The 19,233-nt window shown below is 44.3% G+C and overlaps 1 protein-coding gene across 1 annotated transcript; it reads right to left on the bottom strand.

Moving 5' to 3' along the window:
* On the bottom strand, positions 1-19,233 carry LOC140366993 (protein mono-ADP-ribosyltransferase PARP12-like). The gene is made up of 12 exons (XM_072453271.1): positions 18,914-19,233; positions 14,391-14,526; positions 12,875-13,877; positions 12,511-12,561; positions 9,913-10,036; positions 6,578-6,743; positions 5,662-5,782; positions 5,493-5,583; positions 5,344-5,416; positions 4,204-4,334; positions 3,963-4,114; positions 1-1,634 (listed from the first exon to the last, which is right to left on the bottom strand). Exons 1-12 carry the CDS (start codon positions 19,180-19,182, stop codon positions 1,231-1,233), a joined length of 2,721 nt encoding a protein of 906 aa, XP_072309372.1. The 5' UTR covers positions 19,183-19,233; the 3' UTR covers positions 1-1,230.

Below are 19,233 nucleotides of genomic sequence, written 5' to 3' on the forward strand. Positions count from 1 at the left end.
ATACATTCAAAAACATTGTCTGTTTGAATATTTAAAAATGTTTCTCTCAAATAGTCATTCGGTACACACAGATGTTTTAGGTCAATGTTAAAACATTATAATAGTATTATTCTATAAACTACCAGAACAAATTATTCATGGAGTACAAATGTACCTCCTCAGGCTTCCTCTAGAAATACATGCAAAGTGAGTGAGGTCACCTCTCCACAGATCTGGTCTGTTATGTGGCCAGGTGCTGTCATCTGCGTATCTCCATCGTGATTCATTCATTTAAAGTGCACATTCTCGTGTTTTTTAATTCTCTTTTTCAAGAGTGACCTGGGTTCTAAGAACCCAAACGAGACCAGTTCAATCCAATAAAGTAACACATTAAAATATAAAACAAGCTTTATCTTTGATTCTCGTACCAAAGTGAGACTAAAATAGAGCTCTAGATCTCATAAAAAGCTGTGGTACTTAAAATTGTGAACAAATGCAATAGGTTTACCCTGAGAAGTCGTGATCAGAGTAATACACGTCCAGGAGAGAAAATGTGTTCAGCACTTTACTTCAGGGACAGCACTTTGCCAAAGCCGACTGTAACGACTCGAGGGCCTGTTCAGTGATGCTGAGCAACACTAAAGCACCATCACCAGCATAAAAGTGGTACATGACATTTGACGGATCAACACAAAGATTGTTGAAATAAATGGAGAATAAAATTGGGCCTAAAATCAAACCCTGAGGTGCTCCTTTTGAAATATCCTGAAAAGAAGAAGCCCTAACTAATTCAACACGTTTTGATTTGACAAATAATTGGCAAACCAGTTTAAAGTTGCAATAGGGCCAGATCAAGCCCTAGAAATGATCTGATCCGGCCTATGACTTATCTTCCAAATATTGAAAAAATATATGGCCCGGAGGCCTGGCCCTTGGGAAAATGTTTTTCAAAAACCATTCGATAATGCGAATATATTTTTTTTTTAGATCCAGGTCTTGCAGGAAATTGTTCAGAACCTTAAGAGCAGTTTTTCTAGATTAATAAACAAAAATATAAACAGTACAAAACAAAAAACCAGAGGGGGAACAAACGACTTACATAAAAACACCCATTGGTCGTCCTAATTTACAAGTCTGGATAAAATATCATAAGTCTAAAAAGTGTTTCAATTGAGTACCAGCTTTTCAAGAATTCTGGCTACGACGTAGAGTTTAGAAATAGACTGTGGTTGTTTACGTCACTTGGTCACCTTATGCAATGACACATGAGTTTTGGTTGCTAGGTGATGAGGGTGCAGGGGTCGGGCTTGGCGCCGCTGGTGATGGGGGATAGGTATTGGGAGGGGGTACAGCTCTATACTGAACATTAGTGTGCGTTCGAGTGTAGTGAGTTTGTAGCGAATGTTTGTACTGAAGCAGGTACTCAGGGTAGATCTGCTGCTCCTTAAACACCACAAAAATCGAGGGATTGACGACGTTGTCAACGCAGCTGTCAAACAGGTTCACGTCTCCTCCGTCTTTAGAAGGAGGACGCCTGTAGCCGGCGACGCCTTTGGCGAAGTCTCCCACCAGAACCCGAGACACGAACATGAACCGCGGGTCGAAGTCGCCGGTGTAGTCGTGGGAGTAAGAAGCGTCTCGGGCAAAGTAGCTTCCTGTGAATGGAGACAGAACAAAACATTTTGATATTGCTCATTTCTACCTTTTGCTTGTACTTTACTCAGTGTGCTCATGTGCGTAACTGTTTTAATGGTGCTCAATCTGCTTCAGTCTATATGTAGACAAACTCTCCAGCTACAAAGCTAGATGCTAACACTAAGATCCTGGTCGTGATCGTAAGACTTTATCGTGATCGATGGACTGCACTTGCAAAGAGTCTATAGAACCTTCAGATGCTACGCCATCAGCATGTTCAAAATTACGGAATGGAGGCGACTGGACCCACAATGAAGTAACACATTTCACTGATTAACCAACATCAGACTTAAATAGAAAGAATTTGAAGTATTTCTAAAACAACACCAAAAGCAAGTAATTTACAATTTCCAGATTAGAAATGTTAGTTTGCGTTTCTATTATTATCTGGACAGCAGGTTGAGGTAAATAGACCTACTGACCTTCCAGGCAAATTTAAAGCATGGATTTACAAACATGGTATATTCCCAAGAATACTCTGGCCGCTACTTGTCTATGAGGTTCACATTTCTATTGTGGAGTCCCTGGAGAGGAAGGTTAGCAGCTGTCTCAGGCGATGGTTGGGGCTGGAGGAGGAGTTCAAGGTGACACGGACATGAAATGTACTAATGTACAGGGATTCCAGCAATACGAAGGTGGCCCAAGCAGGAGTCGTAGTGAAGACCGGGAGGAAGTGGAGTGCCCAAGCAGCAGTTCAGGGAACCCTGACCCTGAACCACTCTGAGGGAACCCTGATCCTGAACCACTCTGAGGGAACCCTGAACCACTCTGAGGGAACCCTGACCCTGAACCACTCTGAGGGAACCCTGACCCTGAACCACTCTGAGGGAACCCTGAACCTGAACCACTCTGAGGGAACCCTGACCCTGAACCAATCTGAGGGAACCCAGAACCCTGAACCACTCTGAGGGAACCCTGAACCCTGACCCTGAACCACTCTGAGGGAACCCTGAACTCTGAGCCACTCTGAGGGAACCCTGACCCTGAACCACTCTGAGGGAACCCTGAACCACTCTGAGGGAACCCTGACCCTGAACCACTCTGAGGGAACCCTGACCCTGAACCACTCTGAGGGAACCCTGACCCTGAACCACTCTGAGGGAACCCTGAACCACTCTGAGGGAACCCTGACCCTGAGGCTCGTCTGCGCCACAAGGAATTGGTGGGCGTGGTGGCCTGTGGTAGGGCAGGCAATGTGGGAATGTTTCCAACTCCACCTCACCCAAAGCAGTGCAATAGAAAAGGAGGTTAATCAAAGCAGCAGGTCTGGGACAGCAGGGGGCCTGGACCAGGTGGGAAGGAGCTCTGGCAAAGTGAGCCACATCGTATTACGTTCCTGATTCGGGCAGTGAATGATGTCCTGCCGAGCCCTGCAAACATGTTCACTTGGGGTAAGTAGAAGACTCTCACTTGCCAACTGTGCCCAGCGAGGGGGACTCTAGAGCACGTTTTGAGCTCCTGCCCAATAGCGCTCGGTCAGGGTTGTTATACCTGGCGTCACAACAATGGTTGTGAAGCAGATTGCAGAAGCGATCAGCAAAGCAATCAACAACTGCATGCAAATGCACAACACCAGCCATGACATCGCATTTGTCAAAGCAGGGGAACAGAAAAGGGCAGGGAAGAAGGGGGTAGCAACAGGGACTGGCAGCTCTCTGTAGACCTGGAGAAGCAGCTGAGATTGTCAGAACCACCCTGAGGCCAGATATCCTCCTGGTCTCAGAGAGCACCAAGAAAATTGTAATCATGGAGCTGACGGTGCCTTGGGAGGACCGCTTAGAAGAAGCCCATGAAAGAAAGAGCTCCAAGTACGAACAGCTGGTCATCGACAGCCAAGCTCAGGGCTCGAGGGAAAAAATGCATGCCCATCTAGGTTGGGCTGCAGAGGATTTTTGGGCACTCACTCTACAAGGCCCTCAGTGCGCTGGGCATTGCAGGAACCGTAAGGAGCAGAGCCATCAAGAACGTCACTGAAGCAGCTGAGAAAGCCTCGAGATGGTTCTGGATCCACAGAGGTGAACCATTGGGACAGGCGAGTGCCACCTGAACCGCCGTGGTCTGGTCACCTGGCCAAGGGTGTCTGATGTTTAAAGACCCAAAACACTGACGATGTGTTCACATGCATCTCCAGAGGATGTTTTAAAGATCTCTTTGCCTACATACAAGACACAATACTATTTGATTTATCTATTCCATTTTGTGCAGGGCTGCATTCAAAAATCAATCAATAGCCAATTTTACAAATGAGTGTTTTTAAAGCTCTTTCTCTGAGAATAGTAGACACTGACCTTGCCCATAAACCGTCCCGTTGACTCCACACACTCTCCAGTCAAAGTTAGTTTCACAAATGGTGTTCACAAACTTTGGCTCGGTCCCGTGGAACAGCTTCTTCTCCAACACGGGCTGTCCGCCATTTTTGTGTTTCATGTGAGTCTTGTGCCTGTAATTGAAAACGTCAGAATCACATTTATATTATATTCACTATTTAAATACTGTATAGAAGGTTTAGGTTTATTTTAAAACACATACAACTGAAAGCCCTCCCACACTGCTCTGTTCTGAATCCTTTCAATTTGAAGGACTTCAAAAGCAGGCATGGTCCGCCTGAAAAGCACTTGGATTTCCTGATACTCCGGCGAGGAGGGCTGCAGAAGGACTCTCTAAAAACAAGCACATTAACATTACACTAAATTACATTAAACAATTGTGTCATTGTTAAGCGTATCATCCAAATATAAACGTGTATTCTCTCTAAGGACGTTGCAATAGCACAATTTAATAATTTTACAATTATCCACAATATCACTGGCACTATGACCAAAGAACAGTGAAATCCTGAATTCGCTAATATTGTCACATAAACTACAACAGTTTTGGTCTTATTTGGAATGATTGTATGTACTTTTACACACACAAAACCTCTCAATTTATCATTCAGCTCTAAAGTTCAGCTCTAAGGTTCAGCTCTAAAGTTCAACTTTAAGGCTCAGCTCTAAGGTTCAGCTCTGAGGTTCATTACAGGAGAAGGACACAGAACTGTCACTTATACTAAAGAAGGGTAAGGGTTAGGGTTAGGGTTAGGCTAACCCAAGAACAGCTCTGCATTTGTTGATTTATAAAGCTCTCGTTGAGGTTTCGTCTGATTATTTAACATGTTTGCTGTACATCAGATCAGGAATTTGTCGATTTAGAGTCTCAGGACAGTCTTACTTTGCTCCTGGCTTATGGAACAAAACAGAAACGGAACAATTTTATGACTTTTAATGAATTCAAAGCACTGGTTAGAGACGACCCACAGAACAGTGCTCTCGTTTTACATGATTTGATCCCATTTGTGTGCTTTTAAGTATTTGTTACTTTTATTGATTGTTTTATTGATTGTTTTGTGGACTTTGATCAGGATATCACGTGTTTCTTTGTTTTATATTGTATTTTGTATATTTGACAGGGCAACAATTAAAATGAGATGTTCTCTTATTTAGTTTTCCCCTGTATAAATAAATGAGATTTTAAATAAGCATTTGTGACTTTACTTTGAAATATTTCATGATAAAGTACAACGTAATCAATAGGATCTGGCTCTTTCCCCCCATCTGAGAGTATGACATCATCAAAACAACCAACAGGGCGGAGCTTTATTGATCACGTGGACTGTAAAGCCGCTTCTACCTTAAATCCAATCTGAGGGATGTGCGTTTTGTCCCAGTAGTCCGGCACGGCGGCGGAGCGCGGGGGGCGCTTTCTACGACACAAAACAGCCACTATAACGACATTCGCTTGGCACGGTTCACATTTGCAACACGTGAACGCCGCCGTACCTTCTGGTTTGCACTTCCGCGGCGGAGACGAAGCGCGGCCGTCTCCTCACCAGCCTCTTTGTGCCGTACCGTACGTTTGTCTGAATCATGTCTGAGGAATTCACAGGGCAAATTGAACCCACAGTTAAACAGTGTCATTCATTCATAAGGTTTACCGCTGCACGGTTACCTTGGAAACGGAGTTCATACGACTGTGAGCGTGCCGTAAACCTCACCACGTCCTCGTTGTTGTTCAGATACAGCTCTTCTAGTTCTTTACTGGTGATGGAGGCTGATCCATGCTGGCTAGTCTGCAACGCACAACGCACAATTATCCAAAATCTTAAAAGGTGCACGCTAGTTTTTGATATTTGCGGCAAACGTATTGACATAGAGCACCTTTAACTTGTAATTATGTTTGATCAAAAAAAAAAAAGTGGCAACTTTTTTCATAGTTTGGCCGGGTTATAGCATTATATATATATATATATATATATATATATATATATATATATATATATATATATATATATATATATATATATATATATATATGTATATATATATCATTAACACATTATTATATCATTTTGTTTGTTATTTTCACTCTGATGACCACAAGAGGGCGCTCTAGGCTCTAAGCGGCGCAGAATAAGAATCTGCACTTCCTCTTCCTCTGGAGTTTGTGGAGTTGTTTAGAAGTGACACATAAGAAGAAGAATTCAATGGATTTAGTGATTTGGGGTAAAACTGATGCTTTGGTAAACTTGTTAGCATGTTCTTTATGCTATAGTTATCTGAATAACTGTTCATATGTTACGTTAACATACCAGACACTTACCACAGTTCTGTCTGTGCCTCATGTAGCTGAAGGTGTTAGCGTTAGCATACGTACACCTATTCACCATGTTCTTTATATTATATGAAATTGCATTTCAAGATTAAATATCTGTTCTTAGTCTTGGATTTGATCAAATAAATGTCCCCAAAAAATGCGACTTATACTCCAGTGCGACTTATATATGTTTTTTCTTCTCTGTTATGCATTTTTTGGCTGGTGCGACTTATACTCCGGAGCGAAAATACGGTAAATTGCCAGGGTTTACCACAGCGGCATACTGGTGCCACTCCCCGCTCTCGTCCTCCCAGTACCAGAGCCAGTCCGTCGTGTGGATGAAGTCTGGCTCCAGCACAGAGTTCAGAGTCGAGAGACGCCTCACTTTATCCGACCCTGATGTCATCGTGTCGAAGTGCACAGGAGGACTGGTCGTGCTGCGGGACAAACAATAATCTGTGACTCTTTCGAAAGGAGGAACGACAACGTCAACTGACACAATACGAGAACGACTACAACCTAAAACCTGGAGATCTGGAGACGTTTTCATAGACATAAAGCCAGAAATATAAAACAATTCTCTGAATGGCACTACCAAGAGGATGGGACGAGCCTCAGTTGCCGCCGGAACTAGAGCTTCGACCGGGTAAGGGCGGGTCGACCGGTCCCTCCTCCGATGCGTCAACAGGAGCCGGGCCAGGTGCTGTTGGGGTCTTAGCGTTGACCTGGTGAAGGACCTGTAGGTGCCGGCCCTGACACAAGCTGCAGAGCCTCTCGATGATGCACTGCGCCGCCATATGTAATGGGGCGTAGCGCCAGCACCGTTTGTTGTTCTTTATACACCCGGCCAGCTGTTCTTGGCTGAGCGTGGCAATGCCTGGGCACCGGCTCAGATGATGGCTACGGTCGTCGCAGTAGGACGGCTGTCTAGCTTTGCCTGGGGTGTCGCGCGTTGGCTTGGGCAGACCTTCTGCCCCATAGAGCATGGTAATGGGAGGCTTGAACCCCGCGCGTTCCCCCGGGCGCACGTCAGGCGCCCTCATCATTTCTTCGATCGCGCTTTCAGCCAGCTGATGGGGCTGACCCAGCTCTTTGTTCAGGGCGACCATGGTGGCGCTGTAGGGTGTGGCGGAGTGAACGAAGGCGTTAGCTGTCATCCTCACCCCCTTTGCCTGTAAATGAATCACCAGGACCTGATACTTGAAGGTCTCAGTACTCCCCGGGGGCAGTACGTTCCCCAGGGCGATCTTCAGACGGGCAAAGTCCCCAGGGTCACAGCGTATGAGCTTCGGAACGCTCAAGACAGGCCCCTTGTACGGTTCATCTGCACCCCAGGCCCGGGGGTCTCCCGGACCTGGGGTGCCATTCGCAGCTCGGAACACCGAATCGGCTCGGTCGGAGGTTTCGGTACCACAGGTCTAATAGCATGCGGCGAACGGCCGACATGCCGATAATATATCCGACTCTGCTCTAGCTTGAATGCTCTCTGCAAGTTTCGCAACTGATCGACCATCATACCGGTGCCTGACCCTGGGTTCGGGGCCTCTTCGCTCTTGCTTAGCCCTGGCCCGGATGGGAGTGGGGTAGGACGAATCCGGGGTCTTCCCGGGGGTTCAGGATACGCAGGCCCAGTAGCCTGCCGTGCATGGACCCGAGACTCCTCAAGCACGACCGTTCTCAGCAGGCTTCACAGCTGATCACCCACCGTGGTCCCGGGCCCTGAGTCCGGGACAAGGCCCGGTCCCCTTGTGTTTCCCCTGTCCGGTCTGCCAAGGTTGGGCTGGAGCAGGGAAAGTAGGGACCGGCCCTTGTCCCCCGGCGTAGGACCTGGGTGGGGAGAGGGGAGCCATATTTGGGCTTCCAGGTCAGCCGATCTAGCAGCCAGGCGCTCCTGGAACTGCTGCATCCTGTGCATCCCGACTTTATTCTCCGAATCCAAGGATCAAAGAGAGGAATGCATTGCCATGTGACGTCCTCAAGCCAAGGCTCAAAGACAGAACCCCAGCGCTGTGCAATGACATCAATGGAGATCATAGCAGGGAACGCCGGGACATCACAAGGCACCCAAGCCTCGAAATAACGGGCCGGACACGGTCAATGAAATTGACCAACAAACAAAATCAGTTTTGACCGACTCCAAAATCAATGCTCCGGACATAATGACAGACGCAAATTTTTCGCCGTAATATATATTTTTAATAGGCAAAAACAGCGCGGTGAACATGCCCAAAGGCGCGCTGTACTACAGGCCACGATTATTGCTGTAGTTATACAGCGGAGGAAGGCAGCGGAGCATGTGCGCGCGCATTTCTATCGCTTAAGTTTCGTTTTGACAGACATGCCGCTTCGCAGTCTTCTCGCTTCTCATTGGCCGAGCGGTGTCCGTGATCTAATGTCGATGAAAGCGGGCATCTGATTGGCCGCTGCGTTTGGTTGCGTTCGGTTGTACTCGGAAATGCCCGTCTAATTTTGCGCCAAAAGTGATATCGAGGTTGGCGGGCGTCAATCTCCTCAGTTCGCAATTCAGTCTTTTTAAAGTTGTTTGCAACAAAAGCTGTAATTTTGCACATTAGTGACAATGTCAATGTGGAAGTATCCAAGGGCCCCAAGGGCCCCGCCCCCTTTGGAGTTGTTAGCATCGGGGCAATGTATATATGTTAGTAGTTTATTTTGTAGGCTGTGATTTTATATATTCCACAAGATCTTCTTGTGTCAAATGCTGTAAACAGTATTTATTTTGTATCTAAGAAACATTATTATATTAAATTAAACAGTTTTAAAGATCATGATCTCTGGTTTATATGATTCAGTATTTGTGCTCTTCATATCAAATAACAGATAAAAGTACTTTAAATTGTTTTACATGCTAATAACCAGGTTTAAAACAACACATTTATCTTGTTCTTATGACGCCGTGATGCCGCGCGCGCTTATGGGCCCCTGAAATTGCTGGGGGCCCCCTAACTTTTTTAGGTAGGGGGCCCCCCTGGCCCCTAACTTTGAAAATCTATTTTCAGCCTGTAAATGATAACGAGACATGTTAATAAAAGTTCATTTTTCCTTAATGATGTTATTCTGTTTTCCTTTCCTTGTGACCGATTCAGAATTAGCCATGACAGGTACCAAATGATCGGTACCTGTCATGTTGACAGGGACGTAAAAATAATTATTTCAAGGCCTGGGCACCCCTATGATGCATGCTGTCACACCACTAATTACAAGAGCACAGGATCCACGGGGGCCGCGGGCCTTTTGTACAATTCTATACAGAAGATCTCTCACATATTTTTGTATTAGAGAAGGGCAATACAGGCAAAAAATAAATGAAAGATTTTATATATACAATACTGACGTGTGTAAATGTCTTAACGCCAACGTACACCAGGAGTATTTGGGCATGGCATAGGTATTTGTCATCAAAAATATCAAGTATCAAAAATCAGGCACTAATCAATACTAAAATGTACTGATTAAAAAAAGAAAATGTAGAAGAAATGTATGGTATCAAAAGCTGTATTGAGCCTGTTCCTTAGTATTTTGAACACTACAGGCAAAGAAAAAGCTACAAAAACACAAAAGCTGTTCGTTGACCCGAGGTTACTGTACCTGTAAGTGTTGTCGGGGTCACCATAGTCCCTCTCGATGGTCTCGTTTTCAGCCATAGGAGTCCACTGGCCCTGTTTGATCTCCCATCTGTACGGCATCTTGTCATGAGCTTTGAAACAGCGCTCTGCGATGTACAACAAAAGACAGTAGTTCTGTTACAATCTCACCTTTCAGATACACACACACACACACTTTTCTTTTCTCAATCATCTTTCATCATCGGTGTCACCTTCATCAACAAATGGGTCATGTTTATTTCCTTAATATGTTAAATATGTATTTGAACAAATGGAAACTGAGGGGAGTGGCCTCCTGCCTGAGGGGAGTGGCCTCTAGCCTGAGGGGAGTGGCTCAAATAGTCCGTATCCAGGGTGAGAAGGGTCGGCTGTGATCAGACCTGTTCGTCCCTGCAGAGATGGAAGTTCGCGGCCGGTTCACCTTCTCAGCAGAGCGCACAATGCGCTGTAGTCTCTGTTTGTCCCTGACTGTGGCTCCAGCGTACCACATGGTGATGGAGGAGGTGAGGATGGACTCAATGATGGCCGTGTAGAACTGCACCATCATCTCCGCTGTCAGATTGGCTTTCCTCAGCTGCTGCAGGAAGTACATCCTCTGCTGGGCCTTTTTGATGAGGGAGATGATGGTGGCTCCCACTTGAGGTCCTGGTGATGATGATGCCGAGAAAGCGGAGGGAGTCCACAGTGGAGATGGGGGAGTCTGAGATGGTGAGGGGGGGCTGGGGGGCTATGACTTTCCTGAAGTCCACGATCATCTCCACTGTCTTCTGGGCATTGAACTCCAGGTTGTTACCGCTGCACCAGGACACCAGCCGCTCCACTTCCTGTAGACAGACTCATCCCCGTCCGAGATGAGCCCGATGAGGGTGGTGTCGTCATGGTGATGAGGATGGTGTTGTCCGCAAACTTGATCAGTTTTACGGAGTCGTGGCTGGAGGTGCAGCAGTTTGTGTACAGGGAGAAGAGCAGGGGAGAAACTACACAGCCCTGTGGAGTTCCTGTGCTGATGGTCCCAGTGTCTGAGACATTCTTGCCCAGCTGCCTCCGATTCCGTCAGGAAGTCAGTGCTCCACCTGCAGGTGGAGTCAGGCACGCTGAGCTGGGAGAGCTTGTCCTGGAGCAGAGCAGGAAGATGGTGTTGATGCAGATCTGAAGTCCACAAACAGGATCCTGGCGTAGTTTCCCGGGGAGTCCAGATGCTGCAGGGTGAAGTGGAGTGCCAGGTTGATTGCGTCATCCACAGACCTGTTGGCTCTGTAGGGGAACTGCAGGGGGTCCAGCAGGGGGTCCAGCAGGGGGTCCAGCAGGGGGAGGTGAGGGTCTTAAGGTGGGGGAGGACAAGGCGCTCAAATGACTTCATGACTACAGACGTCAGTGCCACAGGTCTGTAGTTATTAAGTCCAGTGATCCAGGGCTTCTTGGGGACAGGGACGATGATGGACGACTTGAAGCAGGCTGGGACATGGCATGACTCCAGGTGGTGTTAAAAATGTCTGTGAAGACGGGGCCAGCTCACCTGCGCAGTGTCTTAAGGTGGCCGGAGGGACACTGTCTGGCCCAGCAGATTTTCGAGGGTTGGATTTCCGTATTTCCTGCACATCTGTGCTTAGTGGAATGTAAACAGCGGCCAGAATGAATGAGGAGGCAAACTCACGTGGGCACCGAAACACCAGGGCATCCGTCTGCGGTGCCATTGTTAAGATAAGATATGTCTTTATTTGTCCACACATGGGGAAATTTCGAAACTTTGTTGGTAATACAACATTAGCCGCTTTTCCACTAGCCATTGGTCCTCAAGATCGGTTCAATTTGGGGCGTGGAGTCTGCTAGGTGAGCTGCTGACGTTACGCAAACATGACCAATGTTTTCTTATAAATAAAACTGAAATCGTACCTGAATTATACTCTTTCTTCATGAGGCCAATCTCATTAATTCCCAAAAATAAGTTTAGTCATTCCATTTTTGTGGCGCTGGGAGGCGTGGCTAAAGCTGGAGTGAAAAAGGCACAACTTCTATTGTCTATTGTTAGCTTTTTCTGCATTTATTTCACAACTTTGTGCCTCTACGCTGTGTTTTAACAACTCTAAATAGAGAAATAGATTTGTTTTGCTAAGTCTGTCGTTTCAACATGAAGTTATCGTCACTGGAAATATGATGGTTTGTCCCAAGATCCAGTCAGTGTTTGGTGAGGAATGATTATTTTGTGTTTATAGCTAGTTTCACCTGACTCTGCGTTCTTTTTTGTTCCCTCATCAGCCCCTGGAAGCTGGTACCGCCCCCCTTCGGACCCCTCAAATGGGGAAGTATGGTTCACTTATGTCAATGGAGACAATCTCGAACCGAGGATTGTCATTTACATATTTTATTGTTGAAAAATGGCTATGCAACAGTTTTTAACTCAACGTGAGTCTGAAATATTTTAATAATTGTAAGTCCAGGGATGTGGGCGTGGATAAGGGGTAGGTGAGAACTCAAATGAAGACCCATGCAGGACACCGATATGGTCAAACACTCATAAAAGTCGATTTTGTCCCCTTTAAAGTACTTTCAACCTCCATTTTTGCTGCATCCTCTCACTTACCTTCATGTATACAGTGCCCCTTGATGAAGAACATGCAGATTTCAGTTTTATCTAGAAGAGAAACGCACAAACAATTAGGGATGGTTTAGTGTTGATTTTCTTTCCTTTCTTTTTTGAGCCAATACCAATATTCGACATTTGGCTTGCTGCTATGATACACTTATACTGATATTTAAAATCCATAGCAACTTATCTATCATAAGTTGAAGTAAAGATCACAAATTAACTTTTTACGGTAATAACAGAAAGTATTGAGTAAACAGCCATGTCTCCACTATTTCCATTAGTACTCAAGACGTATATATATTGTCCATACAAATGATACCTTATGGATATTCTTTTTTAAACTAGACTGTTGAATTACCTCTTTGCCTTCTTTGCGGTCCAATGCTGCTCCCGTCTGCGTTTTGGACCCGAGAAGCTTGGTATGTCTTTCCCGAAGCTCCGCCGCGACCAACGAAGCTTCCAAAGCTTGACCCTTGCCCGGCGTTTTCATTACTGCTCGGAGTAGGATCTTGACCGGCGTCAGCATCATCTTTCCCTTCTCCTCGCGAGTCGCTTCGGAAAGACGCGCCTTCGGTTTCATTCGACCTGCCACCTCTTTGCCCCCTAGTACCTCTCCCACCTCGACTATTGCCCCTAAAGTTTGCAGCGTTTCCTCGTCTGCTTGCTTCAGATTCATTAGACAACGCATCGAAATGACCGACGGCTTGTCGACTTCCCCGACCTCTTCCGCCTCTTAGCCCCCCGTAACCACCCCTTCCCCTCGCCTTTGCGCCTCGGTAATCTGTACTTTGTCCTGCACCAACTGTGCTGCTCGAATCCGAGTCGCAATCGCCACGCAATTCTCCCTCCGCAGGGTTTCGATCTCGGCCGCCGTCGCTTTCCGCTTCGTCGTTATCGTCGGCGTTCGCGTTATCTCGCGTTTCGCCGCTAGAGGGCGCCCCGTCTTGTCGTTTCCGTCCCCTACCTCTTCTGCCCCGGCCCCCTCGTCCCCCTCGCTTCCCGCGACCACCCGTTTGTCTTGCGCTGACGCCGCTTGAATCGGAGTCGCCGCCCGAACACTCCCCCGCGTCGTCCAACTCGCGGCCGTAGCTAACGTCTGAACTCGCGCGCCTTTCGCCACTATCGCCGCCGCCCCTTCCTTTGTCGGCGATCCTCAGCGCCGCCTTGTTCGCGTACACGTTCTTTATAATCTTGATGAGATCGTCGGGAATGTGTTTTTGGTGCAGGATTCGGAGTGGCTGCGGGGCAGAGAAGTCGTGCGTCCGGTTGCAGTTGCAGTCGCGGGTGAGGTGTCGCTCGCAGACGTGCAGCCACTGACAGTCGTCCTGGCAACCACCACTGTTGTTGTAGTTACGGCAGATCTTGAATAAGAGCAACACGGAGAGGGAAAGCATGAGTATGTCAGCAGTCTTCCTCTTCCTTGTCATTGCCAATCATTGAGTAAATTCTGTTTTCATACTTGAATGATGAACTTCGGTTATATTTCTTCATTTATGACAACTTCATTTACTTAATTAGGATTTTTAAAAATAACTAATGGCTAACATAGGTTATAAATATGTCTGATGGGCCAGGTCCTCAGACATAGGTTAAAGCTATGTTTACTTTATTATGTGTCGCTGAATTAGATTCTCTAGACTAAATATAAGACTAAAAATATGGTCGTTGATTTTAGAAAAAGCCCACACTGTTATGAAGCGGTCAGAGTCAATGGTCAGACTGTGGAGCTGTGGACACCCGACCTAACGGACAGCGCTTTGATCACATTTGGAGCACGCGTCCTCTTGTTGCGTATTGAACGTGCTGCAGACTCTTATGTAATGTCACATGATCATAGATAATGACATGGACCAATAGGATTCTTGTTCCTGTACCTGTGGCAGCAGCGTGTTGTCGCTCTGCAGCAGGAGCAGACGCAGCTCGGTCCTGCTCAGAGACTCCAGACCGAACTTCATGAGGACCTCCACGTTGTACTCGGAGTGCAGGTCGTGGGAGAAAGAACAGCCTCTCCTAAAACATACACCAATCGAGTTATTCCGTTTTTAAAAAAAAAAGCCACTTTCATCATATATTTGCAGCACATGCGCAGTGATTCAAGTCGTTGGTTCTCACATTTCCGCAAAAATCCTAAAACATATCTTTAATTATATATTTGGCAGCAGTACCGTATTTTCTGGACTATAAGTTGCAGTATAAGTCGCACCAGCCAAAAAATGCATAATAGAGAAGACACTGGTTACACTGGAGTATAAAATGCGGTTGCAAGTGTGAAAATAACAAATAATATCACATATAAGTACATAAGTATAAATATAAGTATAAGTCGCACCCCGGCAAAAAACTATGAGTGTTAAAAGTCCCCCGGGAAAGTACTACACATCCCACAATGCAACAGGGTTCATTGTAGTTCCTTAAGCCCGAATTCTGTGTTTTTTTTTCTATTACTGTTTTTGCCATTACTGTGTGAGGAGCAGAGCCTAGTTTCGCTGTCCTTTTTATCCTGCCTTTTTTATCCTACCTTATCCTGTGTGTATCGGTGCCGTGTGCGTCCATATGATGTGAGTATTGTTTGTAATCATGTATGCATGTCCAAGTTCTGTCAGTTAGAGCGCAGATGCTTGTTTGCGTGCCGATGTTTGCTGTTGAAGTGATAGCGCGCGGCTGGGCTCCACCTGTTACTACCTACTAATAGTGCTTCAGTTCTTCACATGTACGTCCATAATTCAATCCCTTATTCTGTATATTTCATTGCAAATAGTCCCTTGTGTATATTTTATACAGTTTACTTTGTATATTTATTACTAGTTTCTTGGGAGAGTTCAGCTTTACCTGTAACTGTACTTGTACGCTTAGGCTCCCTTTCGTGGTCATTTAGTGTAACTATATTAGGGCTCCCTCTGGTGGTCGCCGAATGTCACTACACTATGGCTCCCTCCTGTGGTCGCCGAATGTCCCTACACTATGGCTCCCTCCTGTGGTCGCTACGTGTAACTACATGCCTTTATACATATCCAATGCAACCTGTTTGTTTCCTGACATAGTTTTTATTGTCTTTCCTTACATATAAACACACACACACACACACCTTTCCTCTCAAATCCATCTGTAAATAGACCTCCTCCTTCCAATGTTTTCTCCCTTCAATAAATGTTCAAAGTGTGAACTGGAGTTGTCCGTTCCTTCTGACCGAGGAAGACTCAGTTGAAGATTTATCAGTAATCAGTGCATACCGGACGCACATAGTATCGCACAATGAGAAAGGTGCGACTTATAGTCTGGAAACTACGGTACTTGTAATTGAGTGCATTTTTAGCAGTGATTTAACCATACAATTTGCAGTACTCTTCGCACCACAAGGACGCTCCAGCGACCACATTGTAAACAACGGACCATATAAATGACACGTGATGATTTGACACATACCCGAATAACACTTTTTATTTACTTTGTGAGAGTTTAAACTGTCAGAAAAATGTGTTTGTTTTGTGTAAATTGTGAGTCTTTTTCGCGTTTAGCGGCTTCATTTTGACGATCGATGAAAGTTGAAAGTCCAGTGAGAGCCTCGTGATGACCAGTGGAGTTAAACCCAAAACGATCTACACAATTTTGGCTCATCCCGAGCGCGCCTGGTGTTCCTGCATGTTTTATAGAATGTCGCTTATTGATGACATCACAGAGGGATTCAGGGAACTCAGGTTACTCCCTGTCATTTTCAACTTTTATTTTTCTTCACAGGCTGCAATTAGAAAGACGTAAAACTGGAATAAACATTTCCACAAGTCTATTTAACCAAACTAATTAATCATTTAAAAAACCATGAGAACCTGTCGCGTGCACTTTAACTTTGTTTTGACTCTCATCCAAGAGTCATTCTCAAGCTGTGAGTAAGCCCTGAAACTAATCTTCTCTGTGACTATAAAAGCCCTGTAATGGGCCGTAAAAATCCTATTTTTAGCTGTCAGCAGCTTCCTCATCACTGATGAACCTTAAACCACCATTTATGTTTAAAGAGGATTCTCCTCCTCTAACTCCTCTTTCAAACCATCTTTTCTCCTGCTCAGAATCGTCTCCTCTCTGTCTTTGATAGAGTGGTTAGAGGCTTTAAGATGAAGATGCACGGCGCTCTGTGGTCCTGAACTCCAGTGTCTTCTGTGCTGATAAAGCCTCTTGTGCAGTGGCTGTTTAGTCTCACTATGTGGCGCTCTTTACAACTTTCTTCACTGCATTGGACGGAATAAACTACATTGCTCTGTTTTTGTGTCTTCATCTTGTTCTTAGACGAACAGTTTTTGTCTTTGTGTTGTCTAAAAATCCTTTGTAGTTTTTCAGACACATAAGAGATAGACACTCATGGCCCATGGCAGGGCTGTCGGGGTAACAAAGAAGAAGAGTCGAAATGTCTTGTTTTTTCTAAAAGTGTACAGATGACTACAACGGCCTGGAACACTCGACGAGTAAACAGCAAACAATAAGAAGAGTAAACAGCAAACAATAAGAAGAGTAAACAGTAAACAGCAAACAATAAGAAGAGTAAACAGTAAACAGCAAACAATACGAATAATAAACAGTAAATAAACAGTGAACAGTAAAGAATAAGCAGAGTAAACAGTAAACAATAAGCAGAGTAAAGAGTAAACAATAAGCAGAGTAAAGAGTAAACAATAAGCAAAGTAAACAGTGAAGAATAAGCAGAGTAAACAATAAGAAGAGTAAACTGTAAACAATAAGCAGAGTAAACAGTAAACAATAAGCAGAGTAAACAGTAAACAATAAGCAGAGTAAAGAGTAAACAATAAGCAGAGTAAACAGTAAACAATAAGCAGAGTAAACAATAAGAAGAGTAAACTGTAAACAATAAGCAGAGTAAACAGTAAACAATAAGCAGAGTAAACAGTAAACAATAAGCAGAGTAAAAAGTAAACAATAAGCAGAGTAAACAGTAAACAATAAGCAGAGTAAACAGTAAACAATAAGCAGAGTAAACAGTAAAGAATAAGCAGAGTAAACAGTAAATAAGAAGAGTAAACAGTAAACAATAAGCAGAGTAAACAGTAAAGAATAAGCAGAGTAAACAGTAAAGAATAAGCAGAGTAAACAGTAAATAAGAAGAGTAAAGAGTAAACAATAAGCAAAGTAAACAGTAAAGAATAAGCAGAGTAAACAATAAGAAGAGTAAACTGTAAACAATAAGCAGAGTAAACAGTAAACAATAAGCAGAGTAAAAAGTAAACAATAAGCAGAGTAAACAGTAAACAATAAGCAGAGTAAACAGTAAACAATAAGCAGAGTAAACAGTAAATAAGAAGAGTAAACAGTAAACAATAAGCAGAGTAAACAGTAAACAATAAGCAGAGTAAACAGTAAATAAGAAGAGTAAACAGTAAACAATAAGCAGAGTAAACAGTAAATAAGAAGAGTAAACAGTAAACAATAAGCAGAGTAAACAGTAAACAATAAGCAGAGTAAAAAGTAAACAATAAGCAGAGTAAACAGTAAACAATAAGCAGAGTAAACAGTAAAGAATAAGCAGAGTAAACAGTAAATAAGAAGAGTAAACAGTAAACAATAAGCAGAGTAAAGAGAAAACAATAAGCAGAGTAAACAGTAAAGAATAAGCAGAGTAAACAGTAAACAATAAGCAGAGTAAACAGTAAACAATAAGCAGAGTAAACAGTAAGAAGAGTAAACTGTAAACAATAAGCAGAGTAAACAGTAAACAATAAGCAGAGTAAACAGTAAACAATAAGCAGAGTAAACAGTAAACAATAAGCAGAGTAAAAAGTAAACAATAAGCAGAGTAAACAGTAAACAATAAGCAGAGTAAACAGTAAACAATAAGCAGAGTAAACTGTAAACAATAAGCAGAGTAAAAAGTAAACAATAAGCAGAGTAAACAGTAAACAATAAGCAGAGTAAACTGTAAACAATAAGCAGAGTAAACAGTAAACAATAAGCAGAGTAAACAGTAAATAAGAAGAGTAAACAGTAAACAATAAGCAGAGTAAACAGTAAACAATAAGCAGAGTAAAAAGTAAACAATAAGCAGAGTAAACAGTAAACAATAAGCAGAGTAAACAGTAAACAATAAGCAGAGTAAACAGTAAATAAGAAGAGTAAACAGTAAACAATAAGCAGAATAAACAGTAAACAATAAGCAGAGTAAAGAGTAAACAGAGTAAAGAGTAAACAGTAAACAGAGTAAACAGTAAACAGAGTAAACAGTAAACAGTAAACAGAGTGAACAGTAAACAGAGTAAACAGTAAACAGAGTAAACAGTAAACAGTAAACAGAGTAAACAGTAAACAGAGTAAACAGTAAACAGTAAACAGAGTGAACAGTAAACAGAGTAAACAGTAAACAGAGTAAACAGTAAACAGAGTAAACAGTAAACAGTACCTCCGCTGTGAGAAGTGGCAGGCCCCTGACAGGAGGAAGTGCAGACACAGGTGCAGACCTCCACAGCCCGCACACTCCGGGCCCCGGCACAGTCTCAGCCGGCTCCGGGCCACCACCTTAGGCCTCAGGTCCCTCAGACACGACACCAGCTTGTCACTTCTGCAGATCAGCTCCGTGAGTGAAGAGACGTCGTACAAGTTGAACAGCAGCTCCTCTGTGTCCACGGAGCCCTGGTTCCCCAGAATAAACCGCAGCACTTCGCTCTCCATGATCGTAAAAAGCTTCAACCACCAGGACGAGAAGCGCGTCGTTAGGCCGCG

Source organism: Eucyclogobius newberryi, unplaced genomic scaffold (assembly GCF_026437365.1).
Source record: "Eucyclogobius newberryi isolate DKJ021-1_F unplaced genomic scaffold, fEucNew1.0.hap1 SCAF_2, whole genome shotgun sequence".
Classification (NCBI taxonomy): Eukaryota; Metazoa; Chordata; class Actinopteri; order Gobiiformes; family Gobiidae; genus Eucyclogobius; species Eucyclogobius newberryi.

Coding starts and splice junctions, on each gene's coding strand:
- LOC140366993 (XM_072453271.1), bottom strand. CDS start 19,182: ATGGAGAGCGAAGTGCTGCGGTTTATTCTGGGGAACCAGGGCTCCGTG. Junction 12,562..12,874: donor ACCGCAAAGAAGGCAAAGAG/GTAATTCAACAG, acceptor TTTCTCTTCTAG/ATAAAACTGAAATCTGCATG. Junction 5,584..5,661: donor GTATGAACTCCGTTTCCAAG/GTAACCGTGCAG, acceptor TGAATTCCTCAG/ACATGATTCAGACAAACGTA.